This window comes from Seriola dumerili, unplaced genomic scaffold (genome assembly GCF_002260705.1).
Source record: "Seriola dumerili isolate Sdu_G_001 unplaced genomic scaffold, Sdu_1.0 BDQW01000161.1, whole genome shotgun sequence".
NCBI classification, from domain to species: domain Eukaryota; kingdom Metazoa; phylum Chordata; class Actinopteri; order Carangiformes; family Carangidae; genus Seriola; species Seriola dumerili.
The window spans coordinates 611,015-633,784 of record NW_019174416.1 but is presented as its reverse complement, the minus strand read 5'-3'; the positions used below and the strand labels follow the sequence as shown (position 1 = coordinate 633,784).

The following is a 22,770-nucleotide window of genomic DNA, read 5'->3' as shown; positions in this document are numbered from 1 at the left end:
ATTGATATTGTCATATCACACCCAACCCTGACCATAACAACAGCATCTGGAAACCTTGTTATTTAGACAATAACATTTATTTGTCTGTCTGCAGTGTACTTACACAGTCAACATAACACTATGATACAGGATTTACACTGTGTGTATAGTACAAGACACCTGACTAATAAATTTCCATTAATAGATACAATACTATAGCAAGGTTCCTAACAAAATGTGCATATCACAGCCAAAAATGCCCTCAGAAAAAGAGGACACACATGTACTGTCTGTTTTCAAATATTAACACTTAAAGTAGTCTTTGTATTCTGATCATACAATCCAAAAAGCTGTCTTCTCACTGTTAAAATCTCAAACATGACTTTTCATTGGAACAGACCCGTCATCCAAGGCTAAATGATATGACTGTGAAATTTTCCCAGAGGAGGCTTTCAAGTTGTTGCCTCTTAATGTGGCTCCAGTGTGGTGAAACCCATTCATGATTTATTAGAGTTAACTCTTGTCATTCTCAGAGTTTTATATTTACATGAATGTGACTGTGCCATACTGCTAAGTCACTGGGGTGCTATTCATGAGTCCAAACATCCATAATATGTTGTTATTTGTCTAGAATACTTGATTATCTGCCAAATGTGATATTTTTAGAACAGTGTAATGGGCAACGCGCATTAGGACTGAATCCCACTGAAGTATCAGCTTTATGAAATAGTGTTATTCAAACGAACACATACTGCAACACAATCTTTGTGTTCTTTATTCTACCTGTGATCACCTAACTGCAGAATAAATTGTAATATGTACACATCTTTAATATAAAAAAGCAAACTATAGGTTCAATTTATTTGGAAAATAATTTAAAAATGTAATCAATACAAATTTTGTGTCAACATCAAGGCATATGTAAGTCGTTACGTGTACTCTCATCTGTTTCCAGTGCAATGGAAGATGTCAATAAACCTGATGTCAAAAATGGAGGAGGAGGGGGGGGGGCAACCATGTTGACTAACAGATGTCTTACACACACGTATGTGATATACAAGGTCTCTTATGCTTGGCTTCAGCTGAGGCAACTGGCATAGAAGCTCTATCTCTGGACACCAGCCAGTGCTAAACACACTTGCTCCCTGTTCTGCTCCTCCTCCTTCACTTTGGCGAGCAGTGGCCTTTATTCACATGAGGAGGAGGAGGAGGGACAGTCACATGGGTGGAGGCTTGGCTGGAGTGGGTAGTGGGGACATACCCCCCCCCACCATTACCACACAGACTAGGGATTCCAGCGTAGGCCATCTGTGAGGGATGAAGAGACATGGAGGTGGCAGCTTCTCTCAACAGGAGCAGTTCCCACAGCCCTTCACACTGTTGAGGATCTCCTCCTGCAATTTTTTCCTCTCCTCCTCCTTCTGAGAGAGGCGCTCAGCCGGCGGCTCGGGCGAGCTCTTGCTGTTGTTCAGGATTTTGCTGTTCTGGGTGTTCCACAGGTCTGCGTACAAGCTGCCCGGGATGCCGAGGAGGGTGTGGTGGTTGCCACGCTCTGCCACTTTACCCTGGCAGAGAAAAGGAGGAGAATCAAGGACAAAAAGAAACATAAATTAGCACATAAATGGCTAAACATATCAAGTTAAAATGAAAGGGGCATGCACACAGAGTCCTATAGTTAGCATCTCTCCATGACCACACAAATCTGACCACACTCTGCGGAGAGTCAGACCCCCCCACCCCACCCCCCCGCTTTGAATCCCTGCCGCCTCCCCAACAACTGTTGCATTCCTCTCGCAAAAACATGGCCTCATAGACACACACACGCATCCACACGCAACAAACACACATCCCTCCCACACAGTCGAACACAAATGTAGGCACCCCCTTCCCCCACCTCCCATGAGCATGCAGAGGTGTTGGCATCATCTTTAGTGCACCCAAGACGGGCACGTGACTGCTTCCGCTCGTTATTTTAATGAGCACCCCAGGCAGTCCTCTGCTGGTGACACCACCAAACGCCGTGGCGACATCACACGCAAACATGCCTCCTCACCACGACCCTCTGATCCCTGCCATCTGACTCTGGAAACATGGAACAACACATGCTCACTCGCCGCAGTTCAAAGAAACCTCCTCTCATTTTATCCTATCTGACTCGAACACTGGTGGAAAATGTCACTTCACCTGTGTTACATTTCTTAAACTCTTAATTTCCAGACGATAACTGACTTCACTCTGTCTCTTTTTGTGCTTTACAGTTTCTCCAAGCCCGACCCTTAACATGCTGCAGCATTTTTGTCTTGGAGATTTCTTTGATGCACAATACAGTGACAATGCACCAAAAAGATCAATTGTTTCCACATAAAAAAAAAAAATCCTGCCTTTGTCTCCATGGCACCTCCAGCCTTACTTAAACACATCTGTCCAAAAATTGAATAGATGAACCATTTGAATGGCAATCTCCATTGAAAGACATGTTTAGTCCTGGATGAGGCCTCATCAGTGTCTGGGAAGCTGGCCCATACATTATTAGTCACCAAGACAAACAAGACACGCCATCTGACCAAAACAGCCAGTCGAGTCTGACTGCTTTAATGAGCCCTTATGGAGAAAATAATACATTCACTTCTACTAACAGTGTCCTGTTGTTGTTGAAGTTAATGAGAAAAGCTAAACAAAGCATGTCTTCATCACGTACGTTGAAGAAAGGTAACTGAAAATAAATGAGAAGCAAAAACAGGCTACTTGCTAAATTCTTGTTGCTGGCAGTTACAGTGTGCTGAAGGTCACACAGAGTGCAGGTCAGCATCTTTTCCTTCAATGCAAAATCGTCTAATTGGACTGGCAATTAACACACCGCATGTTTATACTTGGAAACTCTGAACCGTCATATAATTTGCTTTTATGGAACTGACATTACGACTAGAAATGTTAATCAGGGAAGGTACAAGATCAAGTAAAAAATAAGTGGATGAGTTCTTACCTCACTGAGCACTATAATCTCGTCTGCGTCTACAATTGTGGAAAGCCTGTGGGCGATGAACATTGATGTCCTGTCCTTCACCATCTCCTTCATTGAACTCAGGATGTTCTGGAAGCACACAGAGATAAATAAAATTATCACTCTGTTAACAAGAGTATCCTCTAATCCAAAGGAAAATAGTTCCCCAGGTTTGCAATAATGCTGGTCTACAAAAATAATAAGAAAAAAAGTCCATGAATGACAGGATATATATGAAATGTAGTTCCAAACTTTGATTTGAAGAAGCGGCTAAGTCAACACAATGTTGCTCAGCAACATCCACCTTCATATGTTTTTACAGTTTACATATGATGATTTAAAAACACAATCGTGATGAAAAGCAACAGAAAATCACAATTAACAACCAAATCGACTGCCCCACTCTCTTTCTTCAAGTTCAGAGAGGACATGCTGAACTTTCTCATTAACTGTAACATTTACAAAGACTGTGGAGTTTAAGCTGAGCTGGAGATTAAGTAGGTGAAAAGAGTGGCAGGTGGCAAAGGAGAACGGGTGTGTGTGTGTGTGTGGGTGTGTGTGTGTGTGTGGGTGTGTGTGTGTGTGTGGGTGTGTGTGTGTGTGTGGGTGTGTGTGTGTGTGTGGGTGTGTGTGTGTGTGTGTAGGGGGGGGGGGTCACAGGAGGTATGTGACGCAGGAGTGAGCTGAATTATCATGTACCTACACCAGGTGACTGAGTGGGTGTTTGTTCTGCTAAATGTGTATGCAGACAGAGTGAGGTGCCAATCTGTACGTGCAGCACAGAATGGACATTTGTGGATATATTATGTATGCATGCCTGTGTTTGTCAGTGTGTTATGTTGCACTGTCCGGCCCACCTCTTCTGTTATAGAGTCGAGGGAGGATGTTGCTTCGTCATACAGGAGGATGGGTGGATTTTTTAGTATTGCGCGAGCGATGGCGACACGCTGCTTCTCCCCTCCTGAAACAACACAACAGACATTGTCAATAAAAGCAAACCAGGCAAAAGACAATAGGTTTGAAATATGTGAAGATACAGCGGGCCTCTGTGTGGCCCTTCTCATCAGATAATCACCTCAAACGGAGGACCAACACTCCAACAATACCAATGCTACAGGCTAGAACACACTTTAATTTAACTGTGAGGAAAAACCAGCAGGATGCAAAGATTTCTCCCACTGTGTCTGACACGGCCTTTATTACATATGAGCTGTGTGTGGCCTCTTGAAAGCAAGCTGCGTTCAGCAGATATAAATATTGCTGGCAGTGGAGAACAGCAATGAAGGAAGTTAGGAGCCTAACAGCCCAGACTGCCCCCCTCCCTCCCTCGTCTCACAAACTCACTGGCAGCTGTCACGTAGAGCAGCAGTGAAATTAATGAGAAGTTAGTCATGTCTTTATTTTGTCCGTTCACTCACTCACTCAGTCAACTCCACATAAAGAAATCTGTGCTGCCAGTAATTGCATCTTGAGTGTTGAGTGAAAGTGCTCACACACTGTGTGTTTACGTGGGATAAATGAGTTGCAGTGATGCTAGAAGCCAAATACTACACAGTCTTGTGATATCGCTGCAGATCAAATGCAGATAACTATAACTGTAAGGCAACATGCCAAGTGCATACACTACACAGAAGAAAATGGTAAAATTATGAAGGCGCTGCTAAAGATTAGCCCCAAGTCTCATGACTTAATGTCATAATAAAAGAATGTCAGATTTAATTATTAAATTAATTTTAATTATTACCTACAATCAGAAAACAACAGCTCATAATCACAGACTTAAAAACTATTTCATTTGCCATATTTATCCAGAAATTATAATTATATCATTTAGAGCTGTGCAAACCTAAATCTTGCAAGGCTGCATCTTGCAGTCTCTCAGTTTATTTTGCTGATGTTTCAGACACAGTCATTTCTCACAGCATCTACCGTTCGACAATATACAGTGTATCCTGGGCAGCAGACGGAGGACGGTGTGTGAAAGATTTATGGTACTGTATATTGTTTGATATCTCTGAGCACCTGTGTAGAAGAAGTATGTGAAGTCTGCCTTGAGTTGTTTAGCTATACAAAACTGACATAATCAAATACCAAAGCATTTATACTGAAAACTTCATGATCAATAATGTGAGGATATTCTGGGTTGGACTATTTCTGCTTTCTTAAGATAATGAGTAAGTCACTGAAAAGGTCATTAATGTAATGAAGATGAACAGCTAAAACAGTCTGTTAAACTCATAAAGTTTTTATCATTTTGCCATAAAGCAACCTCTGATAGCAGAAAAACAAATTAATCAGCAACTACTGTGATAAAAGGATTTAATCATTTATCAAAAACTCACTGGTGGTGGCTTTTAAAAATGTTAAATGTTTTTGTATTTCTTTCATGATAGCGAATAGTTTGACTTAGGACGGTTGGTTGGACAAAACACGCAATTTGAATATGTCAAGTTCGGCTTTGGGATATTTCTGACACTGTATACAACCAACTGTTAATTAATCAACTGAGAAAATAATCAAGAGATTAATCTCTAATGAAATAATAACCACTGAATCAAAATTTCAGACAATATAATATCACAATACATCATATATTATTACTCTATGAATATATTTCCTGGCTCTTCCTAAATGTCTATGTCAGAATTAAACTATTACCAGCCAGGGTTTTTCTTTTTTCTCAGTTTAGTATACCATCCAGGGAAATACACAAAACACACAGCCTTTTCACTTGCTTGTGCGGAGAGACCATATTTAAACAGTAGTCATAATGGTGTAGCAAACCTGACAGCTTGAGGCCCCGCTCCCCAACCTGGGTGTCATAGCCATGGGGCATCCTGAGGATAGCATCATGGATGCCTGCTAGACGTGCCACTTGGTACACCTCCTCTGGTGTGGCGTTGATGTTCCCGTACTGCAGGTTGTAGAAGATGGTGTTGTGGAACAGAACGGCATCCTGACAACAACACAGTTAGATGAAAAAAAAAATGAGGCTTCAGAGAATGTTTTTATTGCAGCAGAGACAGAAACAGAGGACTGCAGATACGAAGACAAGGGTAGGAGGGAGAAAGAGAAAGAACACAAATGACAAAAATACTGTTCATGTACCATCTGTTCAGATCAGCCTCTGAGCTCACTGCAGTGAAAACCTATCTGAATTCAGCTTATTTCTAACGCTGTTAACTATTAATTTTACATTGTTCTTTGCTGCCCCCTTGTTGTATATAATCATCAATAATAGCTCCCAAATATATTACATTTGCTCTTGACACATGTACATTTATTTTAAGGCAAAGAAGCTCTAAATACAAAAAAAACAATCAATCTATGTGTTGTTATTAAAATGACTTTTTCATTGTTTATTGTATTTTATTTTATGATTTTATTGTGTTTGTGTGTCTCAGACCTGAGGTACGACACCCAAAGCCTTCCTCAGGCTGTCAAGGCTGACGTCTCGGATATTCTGCCCCGCTATGTAGATGTTCCCCCGCTGGGGCTCATAGAAGCGGAACAACAGCCGCACAATGGTGCTCTTCCTGCAACCAGACGTGAAATCACTCGTCAGCATCATTGTGTCTGTGAGCTGTACCCCAGTAGTCTACTGATGATAAGACTGACTACACATCCAAATGAGATGACACATTCCTGGCTAAACATTTGACAGTGTATTTCTATGAGAGTTGACCTACCCTGACCCGCTACCACCGACTATGGCCACCTTCTTCCCAGCGGGCACTTCGAAGGACACTCCATTTAAGACTTTCTGGCCCTCCAAGTATTCAAAATACACGTCCTCGAAGCGGATGGTGGCCTCCTGTGGTGTGACGGCTAATGGTGGGGCGAGATCCCTTTCCTAGAGCAAACCATCAGAGGGTTGAGATAGACGAAATGGAAACAGAGGAGATGGATACAGAACAGCCACTGGCAGAGAAGGCCGCCCAGCATGATGCAACGTTACTCCAACACCTTGTAAAGAGGGATAATGCTGGAGTACAGAACCTACACAGACTGCATAAAGCAGAGACATTCACACCAAATGCAAGAGGTCGTTTCAAAAGACTGTCTGAACCTTCACACGCTGCCCTTCACGGTGACTGAAGGATCAATAGGCGTGAAAACTTTCAGTACATACTGAGCTGAGCCATAGTGCTGAGATGCAGCCAAGGTCAGCAGTGAATAAAGCACGTCCTTACCCTGAGAGTAAAAGCCTGTTCTGCTCCGTTTCTATGCTACCTAATAGCAACATAATCACCCACAATCCACCTCAGCCAATTAATACAAATAACTCACAGTCCATTAGTATAAACAGATGATAATTTTCACCCAACCCCCCTCCACATGGAAAAAAGCCAAAATAATATTTTTTTATTTTGTGAAGCAGTTTCAAGTGAGGGGGAGTTTTAAATTATTTTACATCTACATAATAGGCCAATGTGTTCTACAAAAAAAAAAAAAAAAAAAGAATTGCATTCAGACAGTAATGGCCTGCTGGGCAGTGCTATTCCACAGGGAATCACAATGGAGAGGAGTATTACTGATGAGTGAAAAATAACTGGACAGATTCATTTCTCCTACTGTAATTACAGGCTGGAGATGGGAAGGGCATTCATATTGTTAGGCAGCAGGCACACATTTGCACTTAAGTGTGCTCTTCTGACGCAAGATGGGCTGTCGCGTAAAAAAACAAAAAAACAAAAAAACAAAAAAATAACTGCAATGAAATGTCTCACAAAAACAACTGATTGCTATTACACTGAAGAAATACCAGGCTTACGTGTTTGAAATGTGAAGTGTTTTGGCAATTTCTAATGGTTCAGTTAAACAAGAGGAGCTAGTTTTAATATATCTGAATATGACTTAGAACTTCAATGTGTATTTATAGATAGACTGGTTAACACCATGTAGCACCATAGTCATATAAAGTGCAGTAGATGTTAAAAGAGCAAATGATTAAGACAAAAAAAAATGTTACACGATACAAAATCAGTAAAAATTAAGAGTGCACCAATAAAAATGGCTGCTGATCAAATGCTCTGAATAAATCACCAAGAAATCTGCTGCAATGTGTCCTGGTACAGATCACACTAATTCAGCAAGTAATGTCATGCACTACAGGCAGCAATAGATGAGGAAGCACCTGAGTCACATCAAGCACGTAATTATATGGTTTGACTACAACCTATCATTTTTTACAGTACACGTGGATAGGTTAGTCATGTCATGCAGCCAGAAGAATAACTCAGTCCTGCGTTAAAATCTTTTACCACTCATACAATTAAACACTATGTACTGTTGTTAGAGAAGTCTGAATAAAACGCTTTATCGAGTTCTGGAGTTTACCTTTGCTTTCAATTTTCTACACTGAACTCTATATTCATGTTCTATTGTGTACAAGTTCATCTCTGTTGTTCTCTTTTGTTAGAGGAAAAAAAGAAAAGAAAACAAAAAGCATTTTGTGATTCACTGCAACAGTGTGGCAAAGTCCATGTCAGGCCAATAAGTTACCTTGATCCTGGTGTCGACACTGAGCAGCGTGAAAAGTGTGTTCATGTCTATTAGGGCCTGTCTGGTCTCTCTGTACACTGTGCCCAGGAAGTTGAGAGGGAGGGAGAGCTGGAAGAGCAGGCCATTCACCATCACCAGGTCTCCCACAGTCATTGTACCTACACAACAGCAACAGAACGACTTTAAGAGATGCACATAATCTGAACCTATGGTATCATGTATGCATCTGAAAAAAATAACTCCCAAATGTTTTCTTCTTCCAAGTTGTGAAAGCAGACAAAGCCTGTTACAGTCTGAATCTATCTCCACCCCATGTGATTTCATTTTCTGCATCAGGGCTATTTTATTTCCTATTTGTGCCACTTTTTCATGCTTGCTGTGTTTTGATCTCATTTCTTTCTGTTTTGAGGGTTGTTTTTTTTAGCTTTCCTTTTTCCAAATACACAATTCTTCCCCATTGTGCTGTAGATACAGATCATGGGCATGAAGAGGTAAATTCTGGTTAGGTGATGTGTTTTTTCATGGTTTACAGATCTTGATAGAATGTTTTCCAAAAATCTGGGGAATTCCCCCAAACCTTACTCCACCCACCTGCTGAAATGCCCTTGCTGGCCAGCAACATGATGGCTGTGAGCCCGACGCTGAAGATGGCACTCTGGCCAAAGTTGAGCATGGCAAGTGTGGATGTGGTTTTTAAAGAGGATGACTCATAAATCTTCAGGAATCCATCATACCTTTCAGCTTCATACTTCTCATTGTTGAAGTACTGCAGCAGAGATGAGGAACATGAAGAGACAGAGGAGAGAAGGGGGCACAGGGCATGGAGACAGACAAGGATTTACAAAAGGAAAGAAAGTGTAAGTTGAGATAGAAAGATAGAAAGATACAAAATATGGTTAAGGTTAAAGGTTAAGGAAGCATGGAGAGCAGTGTCAGGCAGATGGACACTTTAGCACAGCCTGCCTCAAGGCAGCATTTGTTCTCAGTGACCACTCTGGCTGTAATATAGGTCTCAGTTTGCCTCTAAAGCACTTTTTCATGTCTCTGTATCTTCATCTCCTCCCCACTGATCTTAAAGAACATGGAGGGCAAGAGAACAAAATCCAGAGCCTGCTTTGCTGAGCAGGCTGAAGATCTGAAGCCTCGGCAGAGGATAGTGCTCATGGCAAAAGTTTAGAAAATATTAGGCAGTTACAGCTGTAAGAACAGCCTAAACAACACTTGAAAGTTGAACAAGAATTATTGCATCTGTAGCAGCTTACCAACAGAGCACAGATATTAAGTGTAAGCCACACAAGAAGCACTATTTTTGATTAAGACATACAGCTATCATTTAGAGAAAAAAAGCCTCATGAATCAGCCACAAGCACATCTCTTAAATTCGGCACATAAAACCACAGCATAATCATAACAACGACCCTCCTCCACTCTGCTGCCAATTACCTAATATTGCTGTTTGTTTAGCTTGCACTATTGTTTCCCTGCTCTGGTTAAGTGGGCGATTTGCTTCTCTAGCTAACGGCAGTGGTGCTGTGCTGCTACTGCCTTGCCAGTGATTTGCATATAGGGAAATGCAGGGAATCAGAGAGAGAAGGGAAGAAAGTAGCACATGGAGGACAAGCTGAAGCAGTGCAAGGCACCGTGTTCAGGTTCTCATCCAGCCCTTTGTGAAAGTGGAACGGATTTCTGAGTGGGCGGAGATCTAATTACATATGCACACTCACAGCTCAGAGTGATGCTAAATCCGGCCGCATTGACACAGATGACACAAAATAACACAGAACAAAACGTTAAGAAAAACAGGACGCAAAATAATACAGCAAAGAAAATAACACGGGTACCAAAATATATCTGGAACAGACAACAAAGCATCCAAAACTGGATGCTGATTATGCTTGTATGTGTTCTGTGTACAATGAGGTTACCTAGAAAGAGGCTTGAAACAGCAGAAGATAGAGATTTAGGATAACCATGCCACTGAAAAAAGTGTACAGCAATATTTACACTCACACTGCATCACATCGGTCAAGTGTCTGCAAGAGAAACCACCCTGGCACTCAGCAGACATTTCTATTCAAAATAAAGCCTCCAGTGGCAGACACTCTCAGTCCAAAACTATAATTGAGGCACAATTTGGGTCATTGACTAAACCAGGAAAATAGTCCCGAGTTGTCCGGTGATAAATGTCTCATTGTTCTTAGCGACTGGCATGACATTTACAAAAAAAGAGTAGACAATTTCACACTGAGAGAGAAGAAGAGTAGAAGAATAGGAAAGAGAGAGAATGAGAAAACGAGAGAGAGAGAGAGTGATAGATAGATAGATAGATAGATAGATAGATAGACAGATAGATAGATCAATCAGGAAATAAATCAGCAACTGTTTTAATAATCTTCATTTTTCAAGCATAAATTCCAAATAATACCTATTTCTGTTTTCTCAATTGTGATTATTTGCTGATTTTCTTTGTCTTTTGTGTTAGTAAATTGAATAGGTTTAGGTTTTGGAGTGTTAGTTGACAAAATAAGACACTTGAAGACATCACTCTGGCCTTATTAAAAGGCTCCTGTCCATCACTTTGAGTCAAATCAGTTTTTAGGATTTAACTACAACATATTTTTCCTTGGATGTTTAAGATCTTACCACATAAAGTTGGTGTCGTCTCTTTAAGCATAAGAACTGTGAATCAAAATATCTCACTATAAGAATTTTATCACTCAATTATACAGAGATTATACTGATAATGTTTAATTGTTGGACTGCCTCAATTGATTCTGATCGATTTTAAAATTCTAAAGGCAACAATGTGACTGAATTAATCCAGTATAAACATGCTCTGCTCCCCTCTGCGTGTGCAGCAGCAACATTTGCAAACATGTTACTGGTTCCACGACCATACTACCAACCTTACATCGGGCTTACATTCGTTTGACACTGCTCTATAATAACTAGGGGGAATACAGTAACCTTAAAGTAAACCAATAGCAGTAAATAAATCAATAGCCGAGTTTGGCTGTGACTCTCTGCCCTTTCAGCCATAAATGTCACTCCTCCCACTCCGAGAGTTATATAAATTTTAACTTTAAAGTTTAACTTGTCCTTGCTTTGACACAGTTTGTGTGTGAAAGAGTTGGGAGTCAGAGAAAGAGACAGTGAGAGATTAAAAGGCAAATTCTGACAGTGGCAATCATGCCAGGGAAATACTGTTATCACAGACGAGTAAATATTTGTTCATGTCAATGTGCCTGGCTTAAGTGAATAGAAGAAAAAGACTAGAGAGGAGGAGAAAAAGAAACCAAAGGATTGATGAAGGGAGGAGGAATGGAGATGAGCAGGAGCTGAAAAAAAGGGTGTTTGGTAGGGGTGTGTGTGTGTGTGTGTGTGTGTGTGTGTGTGTGTGTGTGTGTGTGTGTGTTTCGGGGTGGGATCTCACCTTAACAGTCTCATAGTTAAGAAGGGAGTCAATAGCCGCATTGCCCGCTTCATTGTCTGCTTTGTTCATTTCTATCCGGAAACGAGTCCTGCATGCAGAGACACATGCACAATGACATAAGCACTTTCTTAAGTACATATTTCAGCTTGTGTGTGAACTTTGTTATTGTCAGTAGAGTCAGTCCAAAAATACTCACTGAATCTTTATCAAGTGTTAGCAAACATAAGCAATAAAAAACTAACAATTGAATCACAGACAGACACGGAAAAAGTACAAACGTCCTCGTTGTTACCTCCATTGTGTGATGAGAATGGTGAAAAGGGTGTATGCTGACAAGGTACCCAAGGCCACTGCTGCAAACTGTCCACCACACTTGTAATACTGCAGAAGAGAAAAGCACAGTTAAGACAAAGCATCTTTTACAAGCTGTGACTCGACGGCTTTGTGACAAAAAAAAAGAAAAAAGAAAAAAAAGAGCAACCGCATCAGACCATCGGGCTCCAACACCGGCGTCACAAGGTATTTTGAGATCGTACTGTTTTTGACCATTCCACTATGAAATTGAGTGTTACAAATGGAGGGGAAACTACAAGAAGTAATCGTGCTAATGCTTTAGCTATTTGGGCAATGGAGTCTGCCCTCATTACAGGCAAGCTGACATTATGGTCCAGAGTGGAATAATGGCAGGAAGCTATAGACGAGCCATTCTTTCAGTGCTGGCCAAGGAGGGGGGCATCTGTTCAGGGCATACTCCGCAGGAGGACATTAAGCTCCAACAAAGCTTTGGGATTCATCATTGACACTAATGGGCTCTGTGTTGCCACCAAAAGTTCATGGGGATTCATATTCCATTTAGAATGTAAATGAGACAATATCCCCGAAATTAATTTCCGTACAATCTGCTCTGAAGAGTGTCAAGGTGATGGAAGGGTCCGGAGCTAACATTAAGGACCGAAACAGTAACAGCAACAAGAAATAAGAGCCAGAAAATTGTAAGCAGTGTTTCTGGTAGTATCCTACAATAAGTTAACGACCAGAGCTAATGACTACCATCGTGTGTGTGTCGATTTCACACTAAAACTCACCAAAATGGCACTGACGAGGCCCATCTCAAAGACTGTGGGTCCTAGATTGAAGACGATCGCACTGAGGACGAAGGAGATGCCCCGGGTGCCGCGGTCGATGGCCTTGGACAGCGCTCCTGTCTGGCGGCTGAGATGGAAACCCAGATCCAGATTGTGCAAGTGGAGGAAGACATTCTTGGCAATGCGTCGGATGGAGCTCTGGGCCACCTTGCCGAACACAGTGTTCCTCAGCTCGTTGAAGAAGGCCGCACAAGCCCGTGATGCGCCATCTGGGATAGAGGAGGAGACGGAGAGTTTAGCACACCTACTGTGAAAAGCAGGGAGGTTCAAACAGCAGGGCTGGATGCTATCTAGTGAGAATCTATCCCCATCCTAAACCATCAGGACTGTTATGAAGCGGCAAAACAAGAATCTGACCCATACCTTTCCTGTCCTATAAGAAGCAACACAGTATATCGAGACTACTGACACTAGACAAGGTTGATGTTTGGCACCTGCTCTAAAGTAAAGGTTTGTATGAGGTGGCGGGACTAGTTTTTCACATCATCTCTGGACTGCAAACCCTGCAGTGCTACAGCAGCAGCCTCACCAAGCCTCTGTAATTACAGAGCAGGATGCTGTCTGAAGCCTCACTACTATGGCAGGCCAGCACATTGCAGACTGAGGGAAGGGAGGGGATCTGAGTGTACACAAGTGTTTTCAATGTGTGTGTGTGTGTGTGTGTGTGTGTGTGTGTGTGTGTGGCAGAGAACAGGCTATTCAGGAGAATACTAGAAGAGGGGGAGGAGGTTTTAATAAGAGTGCCATGAAAAGATGTGACTATGAGTTGTCAATGAATGGACTTAATTTCACCACTGTCGTAGTCTAGACTTTCTCTGGTGGATCTGGGATGATGAGGGTGAGTGCAACCAACATAACCTTTTTCATATTGCATAATTTGAGTTTTTAAAATGGAGTCTACACAAGAGTTCAGTTTAATAAAATCACAAATCTAATCTAATCCAAGAAACATCTGTTATTTGGTTCCTTACATTTCTCATAAACTGTTATTCAAGCAGATGGCTAGCATGACTGTCACAAATTAATATTAGTCTGTGTTTGAATGACACATGGCCTTCCTGTGGTGATTTCACCGAGCTGTGTGAATACATGACTTGTCTGCTGAGACCAAAGTCAGGGTAATAATCGCTCTGTCTGCCGGTCTTCACAGGGCTATAATGTGGCGTTAAATAGGAATGCTCTTCTAATGAACAATGTGTCCACATCTGACAAGGTAGGATGAGCACTGTGCAACCTTTTCTGCCAAATTACACCCATCACCACAGGCTCAAAGTACCAGGCCCCAAGTGTCGCAAAGAAGGAACAAAAAAAATACAATTCCTTTCTTTAAGAGCATACCCTTCATTCTTCCTTGTCATCCTAATTCATCCTGTCTGGAGTCTTGTTCATGTGCCCTGGTTATTCAAGAGGCAGCATTAGTGTGCAAGACCTAAGTGGGCTCATTAATATAAGTGGCTACAGGGCTAAGTGTACGTTGCATCCAAGCTGATCTCGCTCAAGGCCGAAGTGACTTGCAGTGGGTGTCACGTTTACAATATTTATTTATTTATTTTCGCTTTTCACCGGCAGTTCAGAGAAAAAAATCCTCTAATCAGGAAGAAACTTCACACTCCCGCTATATCTCAGCCCTGACCCCTCTTGTATTCTGGGCCCATTTGGACAGAGAAGAGAAAAAAAGGAGTTGCTCTCAAGGGATGAAGTGAAAGAAACATCCCTGGCCTCTGTGTAACTCTAAAAAATATATCCAACCACTTTCAAAGGACAAGGCAATTTCTTCCCCACTGCTTTGGAAATGTATCCAGCTCTGTTTGCTTTGGGAGCACACAGGTATCATACTGAAAAGTCCTCAGCACTCACGAGAGGGCCATGTGGATTAATAGAAGTGAACTCAGACGCAGAGCACATAATGTAAATAATGTGAGGGGGAGGCGGAGGTTGCGGAGCGGCATTGATATGAATGTGTTGGGAAAGGTCATCCTGTAGATAACAGGCAGTCCCACAGTCCCCTCTGATGAGCGCGGCACCTGCCAGTGCAATACAAGTCTGGGACTCACAGCCAATGAGCACGGCCGTTGCCATGGTAGCCACAGTGCTTGGCGCGTCATTCAGGTTCAGCATGTGTCCCGACATCTGGTTAAGCTCGTCCACTGCATACTTAAACATGAAGGGCACCGTCACATTGGTGATCTGGGAAGGCAGAGAGGGGGGGTGGAAACATTCAGAGAGGAGGAGAAAAAAAAAGAGAGGGGAAATAGTTTCAAATAGCCTATTAGACAGACATATGCTCAATATAGTCCAGTGCCATTTTTCTAGTCCTCTGTAGTGCCTCACTACAGTATCTATGTATGTGCACCCCACATGCTGTGAAAGATGGATTTCCACTGTTGTTAGGCAGTAAATCCAACATATCCTATTCAGGTGCATTGAAGGATATGTATACATGTATGTATGGTATGCTGTGTGAGTGTGTATTCTTCTTGACTGGCTGTGCTGGTGCTTACTGCTAATGGAATTGAAATGGTTATTAGGGCTAATTAAAAGCACGGGGACAGCTGTGTGACTCAGGCTAGGCGGTCCACAGCGCATTAGGACAGCCAGAGAACACAGCAGCACACAGCAAAGCATTTTCATTTGAAACCCATTTCATTTGAACCTCTCAACCCCTAACACAGGGGAGAGCTTTTTTTTCTTTTTTTTTTAACTTTTCTTTTTGTTCCATTACCCTTGTCAAATTCTGCATGATATAATTCTGACAAAATAATGGTAACAAAAATTATATAAAAACAGAGTAAAAAAAGAAAATGTCAACCCTACTAATATAAAAGGACACCTAAAAATGCACCACTTTACCGCAAAAGCAACATCTCCAGGGATCTTGCTTTATACACATGGGTATTATACTCAGACAATAGAAGTTCTCAGAGTCCCTCAAGGAAAAACAATATCTGCTACTTTGCTACCAAGACAACAGAACAAGAAAAAAAAGGCTCAGGCTATTATTACAGGGCCAAAACATGTCCCCAATTTACCACTAGTACATGATAAGGTTGGGTGTGCTCTTTTAATCCATTAACAGCCAACACTGGAGATTAAATTGACACCATGTCAATCTGTACCTAGTGATATGTCATCTCATAATAGAGATACTGTGTCAAGTTGTGGAGAAGACCCTTCAGGCTATCAAGAATTCAAGTCTATAGCATGAGACACCGACCGGCAAACAGACAGAGGGGGCTTCATTTGAGGCCAACAACAACATCAGCTTCTATATAATCAGTTTTTTTAAATAAAAATGTCACTGATAATGTGGAGTGGCGAGGGGTGATGCAGTGTAACCACATAATTATGCAGCTGATTTAAAAATTGCCTCCACACTGCTGGTGGTTTCAGTTCAAACAGACAAACTGGAGGAATCGAGGCTTACCCCAGACAAGCAGGAAAATAGTAGAAGATTGGATTGCATGTGTGTGTTCTCTCCTCCTTAGCATACACTAGAGGGAGCCATGCTGAGCAGCAGCAGGACAAGCTTATTTAGGAACTGAGAATTTGTGATTGTTTTCTAGGGTGCAAATTAGAGACCATCAACAAAGGAAGAGGAAATACATCATGCACTGATTGTTGCTTGTAGTTAATTATTTTTTAAGGCTATCTCTTTTAAATGCACATCGTTTCTGACACCAGTTATTTACACAGTGTAATCATGGTGAACATTCATGTTGCTTCAGTAAAGGCAGTCAGAGCTGAGAATTTTTTGTTTGTTTGTTCATTGTTTTAGCAAAGATTTATGTTAGATTCCAAATATTTTATCTTAAAGCACCAAAACTTAGTTGTGTTTTAGAAATTGGCCTTTACTAAGATTCTACTCACTGTACTGAGTCTGAGTCTAACACTTAAACAACACTATTATTATAGATAATTTTCAAAATCATCAACCTTCTCAACATCAACAAGCTCATATAAGCATTGTGTTAGAGCAAGCCATCCACACGCAAGTGATTCAAAGAGATGGCATCAATAATGGCATTAGAAAAAATTACTTACATACTGCCAAAACCCCTTAGTACAGGGAGTATATAGGAGTTACACTAACAGAGATAGATAATTATGATTTCTATCTGTATCTATTTTTTGTATGTTTAGTTTAGTGTGTTTCTGTGTTAGTTGATCCTGTGCCAGTATGAACTCTGATGTTTTAGTACTTGTTATTAATACTTTGTTTTCTATGTGCTCAGAGGAGGTGGAGGGTAGGGCTTGTCTGGTGCGTGTGTGTGTCATCATGGTAAAATGTGGTCCTGGAGACATCTACTGTAGCGGGAACCACCACAGAGGCTGTGGACAGATTTAGTCATGGCAATAGTGTCACAGCCGTGCAAGATACTGTCACAAAAAGCTACTGGCCCCCACACTTTATAACCCTGGCCTACATTCGTTTTGAGTCACAGATAACTGTATCCTAGTGTCAATCATCCCCCCCCCAATCTAAGACATTGGGTAAAACTATAGACCATCTTGCAATGGGACCATGTAGTAATGACTACAGAGTAGTCATGGGTCAGAGCGTCACGATGTCAGGTGTGACGATTGGTATGACCCATCACAAAACGGTCTCTAGTTTCTTTTTACAAATGTCACTGTTTGCTCTTTGTCCTCCGGGGGTTCATTTTCCAGCAACATATGAAAGCAATGCTGTGTGGGCAACCAACTCTCAGCTGTTGGACTTCAGAGAATCTTACCAGAGTGCAAACGCACCACTTGACCAGGCTTTTCATATTAACCCTGTCCTCCAACATGCCACTCACTGATAATAAAACCAGACCTGGTGTTTGCCTAAGCTAGCAGTGCACTATTTTGCTGTGAAACAGGTTTTAATGAAACCAGAGTGATGCTGCTGCCTTCTCTTAAAACACAAGCTAGTGTTTAGGACACTCATTATACCTCAAACTTCTTGGTTGAATGCATTCTTTCTTGACAGTATGAACTTAAAAGATTTACCTCTTCAAAAAAGGTGTGGCTTTAATTGACATTATCTCAGCAGCCACTTACATCACTTATTATTCTTATTAGGATTTTGGGTATTGTTTATTTACGTCCCTGATGATGTCTGATTGTAAAACATCTCAATAACTGTTTTACCAGAGGAAAAATTAACAATCGCTATTTCCAGTTGCCAGTTCTATATGATGTATCACCTTTTGTAAACAAGCACAAATTAAAATGAACAGCAACATGCACAAAGGACTGGATGATGAGTGGAGACTGCAGAGAATGTTATTCGAGTTATCACTAAGCTAGAGATAATAGCAGCACCGTCTATAATCATTTCGCACATATGGATGACTCCACAGTTTTTTTTTTTTTACCTGTAACACTGTCAAAACTAACACGAGCATCATCAGTGGCATAAACACAGATGTGAGAAATATTGGTGTCTTAAAGGACAATACCAGCATTACGGATGATGGGTTGTGATTTTCTTCTACTTTTCTTAATTGTTTTTAACCACTTTAAATCAGTGCTCTGATGTTGTGAGACACCGTATTTGCTGTTTTTCTCTTGTATTAGCTGTTTTACTGTATAAATATTCTCAATTAAACTTTATCTAAGTTATGATGTATGTTTAATAAAGAAGACAGAAGAGAATTTAAGCATAAACAAGTTTTCAAATGAGTATATCTAATAAAAGCGTCTTGCTCCAGTCTTTCAGCTTGACCAAGTTGTATCTGAGAAAATGGGCCCTAATATAATCAGGGAAAGCATTAGCTATAGTTAGAAAGTTTCATTTGAGGGTGGAAGAAACCAACAGAGCAGAAAGCAGAAGCAAGACTCAGTGTTACCAAGGACAAATATGAAACAGGGACTGGAGCTTCAAAGTGAAGTGGCTGAACTTCAAATAAAAATATATTCAGTTGTGGTATATGCATCAATAAGACTGCTGCGTGCTGATCAAACAGATGAAATTAGCTTTATACGACAAAAAACAACAAGTCATTAAAACTGTTAAGAACCCCTCTTTAATACCAACAACACTGTCTATAAACTTACCTTGGCTCCAGCAAGCAGGCCCAGAGAAACGGCAACACGGGCTCGCAGGTCTGGTCTGTCCTTTGGCCACACGTAAGACAGCATTGCAGACAGGATCTTGGCTGAATTCACCTCCTTCAGCTTTCGAGAAGAAAACAAAAGAAAGGCCTGTATCTTAGATCATAGTACCCCTAGTTTGATACATTAGTCTGTCCTGTAAAGTACAGGATGGGGGGGTGGGTGTTAGTATTTAGAGTAATGTTTACTTTCTAACCTATACTATGTTTGCCAATTTTAGCAACAAACTATTTTGCATTCAGCAATGACCTAAAGATGGCTCTCTGGGCAGACAAATCGAACATCAAATGTCAGTAGGACTCCCTTGGGAGATTTGGGAGAAGCTACGACAGCAGAGACTCCAGGTGGACCTGGGGATCCAGCCTGACACTACAAGTCCTAGGAGACACCTGGGCTGTCATCCTAGCTGAGGGTGAGAGCCCACTGGTGCCAATATGGCTGTTTACCCACACTCCACCACACACCTGCCACAGGGACTCTCCGCAGTCCAAAGAATATGCAGTAATTCCTCTAATCCACTCAATATGGTGGCACCATGTTACAGTGCTGCTGTATGGCAGCGCCTCCAAGCAAATTACACTGAAACTGTGCCCAACACCTGCCTTTAATCAAACACAATCAAGCTATACGTGCCACTGCAAAGAGAGGATTAACATTAACAGTTGAATGGAAGGTTTCTGTCCCATATGTGGAGGAGACCAATTAATGTATAATAAAAGTCTGTTACTCTAACTTCATGATGGTTTTTTGTTTAATGTATAAATAGTTAATGCAGCTTTAAGAGTTAAACCCTTTCATACTGTAAAGACAGCAAAGGGTCAGAATACTTTCATAAATATGAGATTTTATTTTAAATTTTTACTTTGACGTTATGGGTTATTGAGTGTAGACTGATGGGCAAACACAGAAAATTTAGCTTGAATCTTAAAATTACATCTACAACACAATAAAGTGTGCAAAACTTGAAGGGATCTGAATACTTCCCAAAGCCACTGTATACACTAGATATGTATGCTACAGAAATTTTCATATTGTTAACAGATAGTTTTGATACTACCGTACTACTTTGATGATACTACTGATGTACAAAAAAAAAAAAAGATAAAAAAATACAAAACAAAAAAATACCCAGAATTGGGCAATTCAGTGACTGGTCAAGGGTTTCTCAAACTTATCATCAGACAGTCATGTGAGTTCGAGTAAGGAATAGTTTAGTATAGAATGTAAAGAGTATGAATGGAGAAATTATAATGCATTATAAACCTATGTAATTTTTTCATGAAAATACATCAAACAATAAATCAATATATCAGCCTTAGAAATCTTATATAAGTCCATCAGCACAAAAAGCAACCCCACATAGCATCCCGAAATGGTCCTTTGAAATAGTAGAACAAAAATTTTCAGTAATCAAAGAATAAAAGAAGGTATTGTACTCACCACATTTTTTGGATTTGCGCTTAGCCCTCCTCCCGCATGTCCATGCCAACATGTTCGTTTGTCTGTCACCTGCAAATGCTTTGGGAACAACATATGTTTTTTAGTCTGAGTTGCATTTTGATAACAGATGCTGATTATTTCTGACAAATACTTACCTTTGTTGCCTCCAAAATCCGACGACAGTTGTCGCTCCTGTTTGTGCCCCATGTAGCTGTTCGTAAGTGTGGAGGGGTACTCAACTGAAACACATCAGATGGCTCATTTAACTGGTGTTTCTAATTTCTGTTGACTGATTGTTATGAATGTTTAAAGATTCACAAACACTGAAACCTAATTTGAAAGGTCAGAACTAACAAATAATCCACAAAAAAAGGTAAAATACAATTATTCTGATGCAAACAAACTAAACATTTTCCTTGTTGTGGTTTCAACTAAATCTTTTTCACTATAACAGACATTTTATTTAACAATCATGAAATCAATGGAGGCAATACGAGGTCACATCATTTCAGAGCTTGTGGCTTGATGTTCAGAAAAAAAATTCAAAGCATGCGGTTGTATATCATGTTTGTGATCCTGTGAGAAAAAACTCAATTTAAGCACAGTCACTGTTTATGAAGAATGTAAACAACAAAGACATCTACAGGTGCTGAGTGCTTGATAATACAAGATATATTGCGGGCGGTTATAGATAAGCATACTGAACTTAAACTTAACCTGTGTTTTTATTGGTGATATGGGTTAGCCAATGTTGAGTACTTTTATCTCCTTGGAGACACAATATCAGTGCAACCCTCTTATCTATGACAACTTTGCACATTATGTAGACACTTTATACACAATGCATTTGTGAAGAGCATTATCTTACAAATTTACTTACTTAAACCAGTGTCATAAATTGAATTCATAAATTAATTCTAAATGTGTGATTAGTTTGTAAACTGAGCTTCACAAAAATTCAAACTGAACTTAAAATTTAGGGCTGCAACTACCTATTATTAATAATATTATTATTTTTATGATAGCTTTATCATTTAGTCCAGTGGTTCTCAAAGCCAAAGCGAAAACAACTAACTTAACTTACTCACCAGATAAAATATACTCAGTTCACAGTTTACCAGGTACGCCTAGCTAAAACTGATGCAATGAACCGCAAAATAATTCCATGACGAATCAAAACTAGTTTTCAAAATGACCACAGGTAAATGAACACCTCTTCGAAACTGAACATGTTACTCTTCATGGAGTCAGACTTTGTGGAAGGCTTTTGACTTCGTCAGTTTTAGTAAGTATGTACCACATGAATTGGAAACTGGAAAAGTGCAATATGTCAAATAATCTATAACAGACTGTGAACACGTGATGACAGTTACATCAGCAGTAACGTTAGGTCCCCAGCCTTATCTAACATTTACTGAGTCCAGTCAGTCGGCACGTGACTGAGACCACTGACCGGCTACAGCATTAACACGGTAAATAGTGACTTCTGCTCAAATGTTCGGGAAAAAAAGCAGGCCCTGTTACAACCGTTCACAGTGGTGTTAAAAAACACAACGCTGCTCCACAGATAACGTAACTGGTTGATATCCAGTCAAGCCAGTTAGCCGGATGTCGTTCAACGCAGCATTAACTTGACGGACATTATTATTATTTACATGACATCGAACACTCTTGCTAACAAACGAGAATCGATGACCAAATAATCATATCTAACTTCGCTGAAAGTTAGTTAGAGACACTTTCCACCTCTGTCCTTGCGTGGTGAGTGTCGCACCAAAACACTGTGTCCTCTCCAACCTCCCCAGAGTCCTTACTCACCAGATATGTGCTGTGGCGTGTTTGGTCTCTCCCGTTTCCACTTTGGCTTTTATTCCAAATATGATATGAGCTCGTTTGCCGAAGGAGAAGCGCCAATTTTCGTCTTTGAAAGTGAAAGCCACATTTCAGCGGTGCCAACATCGGCGCCATGTTGACGAAGGAGGAAGGCGGTCAGTCAACACGCCGGGTACGTCATATCCGGCCTTCGCCAACGCTGTCAGTGTCAAAGCTAGCAGGCGAGCACGAGCAGCAGCTTTGCGTAACACCAGAGGAAATAGCAGCCGTTAGTTTGATTTTAACACGACGTGATTGAGTATCTAAAGGTTTGTGAATGTGGTCTTAATGGGCAG

General features: G+C 40.8%; 1 protein-coding gene across 1 annotated transcript; it reads right to left on the bottom strand.

Annotated features, from left to right (window-relative positions):
* Positions 1 to 806: 806 nt before the first annotated feature.
* On the bottom strand, positions 807 to 22,594 carry abcb7 (ATP binding cassette subfamily B member 7). The gene is made up of 16 exons (XM_022751980.1): positions 22,421 to 22,594; positions 20,758 to 20,841; positions 20,603 to 20,680; positions 19,106 to 19,225; positions 15,118 to 15,250; positions 13,004 to 13,272; positions 12,211 to 12,299; positions 11,919 to 12,006; positions 9,077 to 9,251; positions 8,486 to 8,643; positions 6,670 to 6,833; positions 6,387 to 6,516; positions 5,765 to 5,936; positions 3,838 to 3,941; positions 2,963 to 3,070; positions 807 to 1,544 (listed from the first exon to the last, which is right to left on the bottom strand). Exons 1-16 carry the CDS (start codon positions 22,568 to 22,570, stop codon positions 1,326 to 1,328), a joined length of 2,241 nt encoding a protein of 746 aa, XP_022607701.1. The 5' UTR covers positions 22,571 to 22,594; the 3' UTR covers positions 807 to 1,325.
* Between the last annotated feature and the right edge of the window lie 176 nt (positions 22,595 to 22,770).

Bases quoted from the DNA above. Each gene is read 5' to 3' on its own strand.
- abcb7 (XM_022751980.1), bottom strand. From the start codon at position 22,570: ATGGCGCCGATGTTGGCACCGCTGAAATGTGGCTTTCACTTTCAAAGA. The intron at 13,273-15,117 runs GTGAGTCCCAGA...CCTCTATCCCAG, and splicing joins AACGGCCGTGCTCATTGGCT to ATGGCGCATCACGGGCTTGT. The intron at 12,300-13,003 runs GTGAGTTTTAGT...TCTCTTCTGCAG, and splicing joins GCCTCGTCAGTGCCATTTTG to TATTACAAGTGTGGTGGACA.